The sequence below is a fragment of the Mya arenaria genome, chromosome 4 (assembly GCF_026914265.1).
Source record: "Mya arenaria isolate MELC-2E11 chromosome 4, ASM2691426v1".
Classification (NCBI taxonomy): domain Eukaryota; kingdom Metazoa; phylum Mollusca; class Bivalvia; order Myida; family Myidae; genus Mya; species Mya arenaria.
This window is the reverse complement of record NC_069125.1, coordinates 18,704,481-18,715,955: the sequence shown is the minus strand read 5'-3', so window position 1 is coordinate 18,715,955 and position 11,475 is coordinate 18,704,481. Positions and strand designations below refer to the sequence as shown.

The following is an 11,475-nucleotide window of genomic DNA, read 5'->3' as shown; positions in this document are numbered from 1 at the left end:
TAAAAATAGCTCAGAAACGCTACCGGTTAGAAAAAAATGACGGTTAGTATTTTGCAGGATAAATGACATGATCTTGATAAATTTGTATTATATTGATGATTATGTAGTTATCAATACTTATCCTTTATATTCAAAATCTAAATCATTCATTTACTCCTGTCCGTTTGATAAAACTTCTCAAAATCATATATTTTCGCGATGTGTTTTAGGGAACTGACAGATCAAAAAGGCAGCTTTTGCACACAACTGTATTTGCACAGTGTTTTTCCCCTTGTGGGAAATATCTGGTAGCTGCAAATAACTACGGACAAATAGCAGTTTACAGGTATATATAATAAACAGTTTACAGGTATATAAGATATTTTAAAATTGTATTATGGTGTGATTTGCAAAGACAGCGCTATTTGGGGAATTAAGGACATTACAGACCATAGACCTTACGGACTAGACATAACGAATCATATTTGGGGGCATTATGGACCATATTTTGGAACATGATGTCCCATCTAGAGAAGCATTATGAGTGGACCTAGTCCAAATAATTGTACGTTGACGGATTTTTTTAAGATTTTTGATATGGCAAATCATTCACGTACAAATTGTTTAGTATCAAAAGTAGGTAGTTGTTCCGATCAGGAGGAGGCCGAGCTATTACGATTGTATCGAGTTGTTCCCCTTTGCATAATTGTTGTCTGTGTCAGTCAACTTACGTTTTATTGGAAAGGTAAACAACTTGTTTTAATGCATTAAATGCTTGTTTAGTGCAAAAAAACATTTCACTTACATGGTAAAATATGAATATAACTCTTTATGATCAATTTCAACCATAAAATACTTCACTTAAAACAATTTCAATATTTTTAAAACACCACCGTTTTTTGCACATTCCCGTTTAGACGTTAGGGATTGGAAGAATCCTGTATAACATGTCTATTATTTTAGACTATGAGTGGACCATGATTTATATAAAAAAAAATTGATATGACATTTGCCAAATGTCTTCCAACTAACTGTGAAAATTACTGTGAAATTGCGAATGGTTGATGTTTATAATGTGACCATTGTAATTTTCCTGTGAAATTCCATTAGGTGTAAAAGACCAGTGTACACCAACTCTAAATAAGTTTACAGTAAATAAATATATGAATAGAATTTCTATTAAATACAATCATATACAGAATAATTATGCCCTTGGTGAGTGAAATGTGAAACTATGTCAATTTAAACAGATGTATGAAAACAAACAAATATGACAATCAAAAGTTTATTTCAGAAAGCAATCAAGCACTTATAAGAGCATATAAATATACACATGATTCAGAAATATACATGGTCAGTAATGTCCAAAAATATGGTATAAAGTTAAAACAAACTAAGTAAACTTATAGATCAATTAATCATATTCTGTAATGTCCCCAAATATGGTCCGTTCTGGTCAGTAATGTCAATGGTCCATAATGTCCTCCTCACACCTATTAGGGAGAACAGCAAAGAACATTATTTTACATAAAAATAATTCCTTAGCATACAAAATACATAACTTTACTGAACATTATAAATAACCCAACCTATTTACCTTATATCTTTTGGAATTTAAAGCAGAAACAGATAACCTTTTTCTGGCATAAGCCTTTGCCTGCAACGCTTTATATAAAGGTTAAACCACACACCCAGGAATGTTTTAACTGCTTATTTTGGATGGAGATTTTGGACAATTCTGGCCCCTTCAATTCTTGATAATTTATTTTGCTAGGGTAATTTTAATTCAGTACAATTAAACAAATACTGGCATATTGTTGAGCTTTTTCATTCTCTGTGTACATTATGATCGTTTCAATCACTCACAATTGACACTGAGCTCTTATGTGTCTAGATGTTTGTGGATTTTAGCCAGTAAAAAAAGAGCATTGATAAAATCGATGCTCAGCTAGATATTTCGCCTAGAAGAAGCATGAAAGAAGAAGAAGAAGTCTGATGTTGATGTCTGTGTGCACTCGGAAGAAAAAGTAAACTCACACCATTGTACCAATTTACATGTATAACCATCTGTTGTTAAAATTGTATAGTTCTACTTTATTGTTGTGTATTAACGTAAATCTAATTTATGATTACTAAACTACATAACCAACCACTTTGTTTTCTTTCACAGTATTGTGGCTGCACTGTCCCCAAATGCGGATGAAGAAACAAGAAAACCTATATATAGCTTTGATGGTAATGTGCTACTCAAGAATGCAGGAAATGTCACAAATCATTGGACACAATTCTATTTCCAGTTTAAATGAATTTACTAATCACAGTTATTCATGTATTATCATATTTTCACACCCTTAAGATACCCCCATATAATCAGTTTAATTTTTAGCTTATTTCAAAGGAAAAAAGTTGGGTAATTGTGAGCCATCATTTTGTCTGTGTGAATGACCTTTAACCTTAGCCATAACTAGAAACCTCATAAGCATATTCAAATGAAACTCTGGATTTAAAAAATAGTGAGTTATGCCCCTTGTTCAACTGAAGAAAATGCGCTGATTGGTATTCAATATGAGGCAGTCTTGTTTTTATCAATATACATTTTATATTTGCTTCGGTATAGAGTTAAAGGGCCTGTAAACTATTTTGAACATTGATAGACTTATTGAAAGAAGTTCCTAATTGTTTTTAACATTTTATATAAGACAAATCATGAGGTCAATAGATGATGTTGCTTGTTTTCCAGGTCTGTCCAAAGGAAAACCAGTATACTGTCTTCTATCAACTGATACACATCTAATAAGGTATAATTTATTATTGACTTGTGTATTCAAAATGTTGAGTTTAATATGTTAATAAAAGTCTTATTTATATAATAATGTAAGTCTGTAAACATTACCAAGTAGACCAAACACCTGTGTACAGCAGGGCTTGAAATTTGTGCATGTCTGCAAGCCCAAATCAAGCCTTTGCTAATAAAATGTTGTGGGTAAATATACCGGGTAATCAGGCTCTAGTGTTATATACAGGATAAATGTTTGTTTCAGTGTAAGATTACAATATATTTCACCGAGTGAACACCAAAAGATTTATTTCACGATAGGCATATCCAGGAGTGAAATAATCACTTTTGGTGTTCACAATATATTGCTATCTGACACTGAAACACACAAAATTTTTTTTTATCATATGCCTAAAATTCGAGTTAAAAGTCATTTAATTAATAACACTTTTTTAGGAAAATGTGCCAATTTGTATGTGCCTGCAGCGTCATTTCATATAATATGATGCTGTTGATATTGTCTCCCAGCCTGATGTTTGGTTTGGAACTGAGAGCGGGCTAGAATTTCAAAGTAGTGAAAAGTATCAATTTGATATTTTCAATTAAATATCAATTATATTTCACTGATAAATCTTTATAAATCACAGGAAAGCATATAATAAAATATCATAATAATACAGCCATATATATATATAGTGCACTTGTATAATGTCTTCCAGGCTTGCTCAAATTCTGAATTTTATATATAAGGGCATGTTCAAAAAATTTATGCCAAGCAATAGTATAAGAATTCGGGCTTGTTCATCCAAAAGTCTAAGTTCAATGATTGGATAAGTTCCGGAAAATCTTGATAATTATGACTAACCACAGATTTTTGTAAAGAACAATCTAAGAATTCAAAATTTTGTTTGTGTTTGTCATCTTTTCTCTACAAATCATTTTTTAACGTTTTGTTTTTCAGTGCTGGAAATGGCGATATCGTTGCATGGGGTTGGTCAGAAATACTAGATAAGGTACTGATAAACAAAACAGGTGGACATGAAATGTAGATTTGGTTAAAATTCTGCAAGGGATTTACATTCATGATATTATGCCAATCAATCAGGTTGCGAATTTAATACCTCTTGAAGTATAAATTTACTGATGTTTGCTAATGATTAAATAATGACAATGCAATTTTCAAACTTTGTGATTTTTGCCAAAACCAAAAGACCTGTAGACAGGGTATGTTAAAAGGTGTATAAGGAAATAACACTTTTAAAACAAGGGGTGGTTACAACACTGTAGTTCTAACTACCTGAACTTGTATATAAGGTATCTGATAAACAATTAAGATTTTCGTTATGTTAAGGCATTAACGTTAATAATAAATTTTGATGCCCAGTTTACCATTATAATTTTGGTATCATTTGAATTATAGGTATTTATAATTGATTAATAAAATGTACCATCAACAACTAGAAAAAAACATAGATAAAGGATTTGCAGTTTGTTTTGTTTGTTTATTTCAACCTAAATCAGACATGAAATGATCTTTTCCTAACATTCAGGGCCAAAAGCCTTATTCTGGATAGAACCCTTCTAAATGACAACAAAATAATATGGGGTCACCACATAAACATAATTATTGTACATAAGTAACCTTAATTCATACTTAAATTACGTAAGTAACCTTAATCCATTTAATTCTGTTTACAATTTCCCAAATTTATGCTGAACTTCTTTCTCATTTTTAGGCAGCAAAGGTAGCATGGACCTTGCAGTTACCGAAACTGTGAGTAACGGTATATAGGGCATCTTATCAACAAGCGTACTACATAAATACAAACAGACAAGAAGTAATATCGAGAAATTCAATTGAACACATGGCTAGTGTCTGAAATTAAAATTTAAATAAACATACTGTTACCTTCATAGCTGGACTATTTGTGTCAATCCATTATCCATCACACAGTCTGCTCATTGATAAGATGGCTGCTATCAGTTATTGTTTTAAAATCTTTTGTTAGTCTGTATAAATAATATACCCTATAAAGACTCGTTATGAATGGTTGTGATGAATTTTTGGTAAAGTATTTGCTCATAATATTAGTGTATAAAAAATAGAATGCAGAGAACATTTTCTCTGATCTTTATGTGGTTTACGGAGGAGATTTTACACATAATGTCCTGTGTGGTGTAAAATCTCCTCCGTAAACCACATGTCATAACATGGCATAAATGCCATTCTGGCATTATCTCAATGATAGTATAGTTATCACAGAAACATTTGAATTATGAGCGTCATATATTTACCAGTAGGCAAGTAGTTCTGGTAGTCTTCCCTATGTCACAGTGACTATTTAGTATATTTATTTTCCTTTCCACAAGTCAAAGAAAATAGTTTTTTGTTGTTAATTTGTTTGGCTTGTTGTACACATTGTATATTGTGAATAGAACTGTATCAAGGACAGCCCGCTCCCAAAAAACATTCTGATAAAAAGAAACTTTGTTTACAACAAAATGATATCTGAGTTTTTTTGTTGGACAATTTAGTATGCATATTTTCTAATTTCAGACAAATGTATACAGATCCTGAGGTCAACACAATAGCACTCAATAAACAGGTTTGCTTTATATTTAAACTATAAGCAACATTAACAGTGTTCAAAATTAGCACAAGTCGGCAATGCAGAGCAAGTCCTGCACTGGTTAAATGCTCTCTGGGCTGGCTCAAATTCATGATTTTGTATAGCTGGGCTTTTTCTTTCTCTTTGGTTCTACTTGCCAAAGGCCAGAAGAGCTAATGCCATGGCATTGTTTCTGTCGTCTGTGCCTGCGTCCATAAACAATTGCTTGTGATCATGCTACACTTTCCAGTATCCCAATCAAACTTTTACAGTAGTTAGATATCCATGAAAGCCTAGTCTCTTTCATAAAGCAGCAAGATCAGGCCATGTGTTGGATTATGGCCCTTGAAATGCTGCAGCCCTAGCAAAAGTATACTCTAAGGGAGACAATTGTACAAAAGAGCATATTTTTAAGTTGGGGCTCTTGTTTTGCAATTATTTTAAATTCTGCTGTGTAGATTCAAATGTAAAGTTACTCTGGTGAGTTATTCTCGTAGTTAAAACATTAATGTCAGCCTTTCACTCAAGAGGTTGTGTGGTCAAGCTTTATCCCAGTTATTCCACACTTTTTACACTCTTGTTCCCTTAAAAAGGCTTCAGTTGAGTCTAAGCCTGATGCTGTTTGAAACCCTATAATTTTGAGCCCAAATTCTAGCATTGCTGGTAAGTTCAGCATACAGCATATTTATCATCAGAATCACCAGTTTTATATGGAAATATAACTGTTTAAGCTCCGCATGAAATGCAATTTGTTTTTTATAAATGCAAATTAAATACCTGTTTCATCAGATAGAATAATAGTCATGATAACAACTATATCTGGGCACAATATCAGTTGCTCAAATAAGGCACCAGCAGCACATACCTACAGAGAATCTCAGATGGACATGACTCATTCCCTATTATCAACTAATGCTAGTTTTCTTTATCCAGGATACAGGGACAGAGCTGCTGGCTGGATGTGGCGATAACAATGTACATATCTGGGACATTGAATCTGGCAACCTCACTGTAAGTTGTAAACTGGCTCCATGTTTAGCAGACAGACTGAAGCATTTCAATTTCCGATTTCAGGATGTACGTAACTTACCACATGCCTAGACAGAATTTGGATAGGTATTTTGGACATTTTTCAGTTGGACATGAGATATTTTCTGTGTTATTTCCTTTAAAGGAACAATGTCACAAAACTAAGTGAAGGATGACCATATAAGGAGTTGGAATGTGTATGCAAAAGCCAATTATAAATCATTCAGTAGCTCAAGAAAGAAAGTGGGTTAAGAAAATGTTGTCTTTTTTCACATAATTGTCACACTTTCAAGCTTAAAACACGGGATGGGTTTTATAAGCATGTGTTCATGTATCCTTAATCTCTATGCCATCATCTTGCATTTATTTTTGTCACATTGCACAGCTCCTAAGAAATGAAATTTGTGAAAATTAAGTCCAGCTAAAAGATGTCTGAAACACGCATCAATTCTATGTTGGAGTACGATGAATTAACCATTTGGTATGACATGTACACGGTGTATCTTGCTGACTGAAGATAAAAGGTACCTAATTTAGAGGTTACGTTACATGTATATATGTATTTTTTAAATTTGTACCCATATGATTTACGAGAAAATACATTAAACTAAATTATACATGCAAAATAAAGATATTCTAAAAAAGTAATCTATAACTATGGCGTTGACACGTAGAAATTTTGGTCCTGGGTACCTGATCCTCAAATGACTCCCTAGCACCTGTATATTTATATACATTTTATGCAGCAGAATAAACACCACACAGAAAAGTAAATGTTTTTTCTTCTAAGTAACCTTGTTGCCTGAAATAAAAACAAAATTGTTTGAAAATTCTTTTATCGTTTGTCAAATGAAAATATAAAATGCCATTCCTCTTCATTCTATATACATAAAATACATTAAAAAATTGTATAATTCCATTGTATATTTTATTGCTGTATTAATCCGGTATTGGGTACTTTATAAATGCCTGTCTATTACACTATTACATTTTAACCAAGTTGAAATAAATTGAAATATGAAGTCGGTCTTCATTAAAAAATGCATGTAATGTAATGTGAATGTTTTTTACAGAGTACATTGAGCGGGCACAAGGACTACATACATTGCTTGTGCACAAAGAATGCTGGGCGGGAATGTGTGACCGCCTCTGAAGATGGTACTGTAAGGATCTGGGGTAAGCCATCACTAGATTAGTTCATAATGATTACGTTTAGTTACTTTGAAGACAGCTTTTTTGCTGAGAGCTACTTAATTTAAACACACAGCCCACATCAGGAAGGCACTTTGAAATAGGACTGTCCCCCTTTAGAAGTTTGCTTCCAAGTAGCATATTTTGCTTTCCTGGTTTTGGTTGTAAGTTTGTAAATTAGATAGCACTGTTAACCTGTGCTTATGAACCATCTCCAAGCACAGACTCACAAAAGTAAAATCTAAAAGAACTCATTTATACCAGATTCTTTTGGCAAACTATATGTGAATAAGTGTGAAACTTTCCAGTTTGATTATAAACAGCCCTTTTTACAGCCAATGTTTTGCTGCATAGAAAATATGTTTCACTCTTTGAGTAATAAGTCTGAATCCCAATTTTTGATTGTTTGTAAACATTGCCTTTGAAAGACCAAATGGGCGAGAAATATTTGTTTGAAACCACAAAAATATCTTTTTCTTCCTGATAGATTGCAGACAGGGAGGGGAGGCTGTACAAATCCTTGATCCGAGTTCCCATGAGGCAACTGCGAGACCAAGCCTGGGAAAGTGGGTCGCCTGTGTCACATGTGATGTCAATGAGGACTGGTTGGTATGTTATAGATAGGAAATGGTATTGATTTCATTTCAATCAAGTTAACTGTGAATGTAAATGGGGTGTGACTTCAATAATTCAAACAAGCTTTGACATTCACTCTGTGAATTTGTGATGTGACGAAATCACGAACATAAGCAAAATTTAGCAACTTACATAATTCAGTAGTGTCAATGCATTAAAAAGATTGGATAAATATTAGTTTATATAAAGGTAGTGTCAAAGAGGATATATGCAAACACTTGACTCAGGCTGTTGATATCATAGTGTAAAGGTAAAAGGATATTCAAACACTTGTGTAAATGTTCTCTCCAATTGCAGGTATGTGGAGGGGCCCCTCACCTGTCAGCCTGGCATCTCCGCTCCCTCAGTCCCATGACCACATACAACAGCCCAGGGGCCACACACAACTTCGCCATGTATCATGAAGATCTGGTAGGTAGTACTATTAGCCTCTTCATCCAGTGCAGTTTGAAACAACAGTTAAGTCAGTAACAGAAACAATAGTATAGTTATTATTTGAACTAACAGTTTAGTTAATGTCAGAACCAACAGTGTAGTTATTGTCAGAACCAACAGTCTAGTAATTGTCAGAATCAACAGTGTAGTTATTGTCAGAACCACCAGTGTAGTTATTGTCAGAACCAACAGTGTAGTTATTGTTAGAAACAACAGTGTAGTTATTGTCAGAATCAACAGTGTAGTTATTGTCAGAACCAACAGTGTAGTTATTGTCAGAAACATCAGTGTAGTTATTGTCAGAAACAACAGTGTAGTTATTGTCAGAATCAACAGTGTAGTTATTGTCAGAACCAACAGTGTAGTTATTGTCAGAACCAACAGTCTAGTAATTGTCAGAACCAACAGTGTAGTTATTGTCAGGACCAACAGTGTAGTTATTGTCAGCACCAACAGTGTAGTTATTGTCAGAACCAACAGTGTAGTTATTGTCAGAACCACCAGTGTAGTTATTGTCAGAACCAGCAGTGTAGTTATTGTCAGAACCACCAGTTTAGTTATTGTCAGAACCACCAGTGTAGTTATTGTCAGAAACAACAGTGTAGTTATTGTCAGAATCAACAGTGTAGTTATTGTCAGAACCAACAGTGTAGTTATTTTCAGAACCAACAGTGTAGTTATTGTCAGAAACATCAGTGTAGTTATTGTCAGAACCAACAGTGTAGTTATTGTCGGAACCAACAGTGTAGTTATAGTCAGAACCAACAGTGTAATTATTGTCAGAACCAACAGTCTAGTAATTGTCAGAACCAACATTGTAGTTATTGTCAGAACCAACAGTGTAGTTATTGTCAGAAACAATAGTGTAGTTATTGTCAGAAACAACAGTGAAGTTATTGTCAGAAACAACAGTGTAGTTATTGTCAGAAACACCAGTGTAGTTATTGTCAGAACCACTAGTGTAGTTATTGTCAGAACCAACAGTGTAGTTATTGTCAGAAACAACAGTGAAGTTATTGTCAGAACCAACAGTGTAGTTATTGTCAGAACCACCAGTGTAGTTATTGTCAGAACCACTAGTGTAGTTATTGTCTGAACCACCAGTTTAGTTATTGTCAGAACCACTAGTGTAGCTATTGTCAGAAACAACAGCCTAGTGACTGTCAGAAACAACAGTGTATTTATTGTCTGAACCAACAGTTTAGTTATTGTCAGAACCAGCAGTGTAGTTATTCTCAGAAACAACAGTGTAGTTATTGTCAGAAACAACAGTTTAGTTATTGTCAGAACAGAAACAACAGTTTAGTCATTGTCAGAAACAACAGTGTAGTTATTGTCAGAACCAACAGTTTAGTTATTGTCAGAATCAACAGTAAAGTTATTGTTTTGAATACCTCTTTGATCCAAACTCCACACAGCAGTTACTTCCCTTAGTCATTCTGTCACTGGGATCACTGCAGTCAAAGGGGTGTCTAAGCTGCTATGATGGGCTGTATTCAATATAGTTCTTATCTTTAGATATGCCTTAAAGATTTTATTTAGTCCATTGCCCATTTATTCTTACTTTCCAATCAAAACACAAGTTTTAACTCTTAAAGTTTTATTTCAGTTGGTTATTAAATACAGCCACTGAATTAAGCTTTTACCTTACAGCTATTATCAGGCGGCAGCAGCCCTTATGTGAACCATTGGTTTGTGAATGGTGACAGGAAATCTCAGGTGCCATGTTCTGCCACCAGCGTGTTCAGCGTTGCCATTAATTCAAAATCAGAATGTAACAAGGTAATGATATATTCCACTTTAGATGGGAACATTCAAACACTCTCCTCATTTAAATGTTGATATTCATCCTTGAATTTCAGAGAATAAAGTCGAATTTCAATGACCTTGATGCTTATTGTACACTGTGAGGCAATTGTTTGGGGTGCAAAATTATTCAGACTGCACAAATTGATATGTGCACAGTCATCGAAATTAGACTTTTGGATCAACAAGCCCGAAATATTATACTATTGCTTGGCATCAGATTTTTGAACAAGCCCTGCTATATAAAATTCAGAATTTGAGCAAGCCCGAAAGACATTTAACCAGTGCAGGGCTTGCGGGCTTGTGCTAATTTCGACCACTGTGTGCATTTAGCGGGATCAAACCAACAACCCCTTGCACTGAAAGGACACTTTACCAACATGTATTCGCTTTTTTAGTCTGAGAGTTTGAATATATATTAGTGATAGCTATATTGCTATAGCAAAATTTGTTAAAATAAATTAATGATACAAGAAATATTGTTTTGCTCTGATACTAAATTTGTAATGCTGTAAAGTATGTTATATTGGTATGGTCATTCAATGTTCAATGATGTTTCAGGTCCTCAGTGTAGCTGGTAGCAGTTCCAAGATCGACATTTGCACAAACTTTGGATACAAAGCATTTTCACTGGTTTTTGATGTCTGAAAGAAATAATCTTTGAATTTTACTAATACCTTGAAAAATTGTATTGATGAAAGAAGTTATTAGTCTTTGTAACAGTTGCATTTATATAGCATAAGATATAAAGCTTGCAATGCTTCAGTGTATGACATTATCAGAGGTTATAGTTTATCATTGTAACATGTATGAATGAAAAAAATGGAAAACCTATTCACGTATGGCCTACAGTTGATCAATCATGAAAAGTTGTCAAATATCGTCACATATGAACATCACATGTATATCACAGGGTATTCAGTGATTTTCAGCTGATGAACAAATGTTCATCCAATAATTTGTATTCATAGATTTAATAAATCTGAAAGAGTTTATTAAATATTCTTTTGAAAT

General features: G+C 33.7%; 1 protein-coding gene across 1 annotated transcript; it reads left to right on the top strand.

The window, feature by feature from the left end:
- Positions 1 to 9: 9 nt before the first annotated feature.
- LOC128231839 (THO complex subunit 6 homolog) lies at positions 10 to 11,465 on the top strand. The gene is made up of 13 exons (XM_052945060.1): positions 10 to 42; positions 210 to 325; positions 2,150 to 2,214; positions 2,720 to 2,777; positions 3,717 to 3,768; positions 4,492 to 4,529; positions 5,313 to 5,361; positions 6,298 to 6,375; positions 7,467 to 7,569; positions 8,072 to 8,193; positions 8,518 to 8,631; positions 10,309 to 10,437; positions 11,023 to 11,465. The coding sequence occupies exons 1-13, from the start codon at positions 37 to 39 to the stop codon at positions 11,107 to 11,109; spliced, it is 1,017 nt and encodes a 338-aa protein (XP_052801020.1). The 5' UTR covers positions 10 to 36; the 3' UTR covers positions 11,110 to 11,465.
- Positions 11,466 to 11,475: the final 10 nt, after the last annotated feature.

Coding starts and splice junctions, on each gene's coding strand:
- LOC128231839 (XM_052945060.1), top strand. Junction 2,778..3,716: donor ACTGATACACATCTAATAAG/GTATAATTTATT, acceptor TTTGTTTTTCAG/TGCTGGAAATGGCGATATCG. Junction 10,438..11,022: donor CAAAATCAGAATGTAACAAG/GTAATGATATAT, acceptor ATGATGTTTCAG/GTCCTCAGTGTAGCTGGTAG.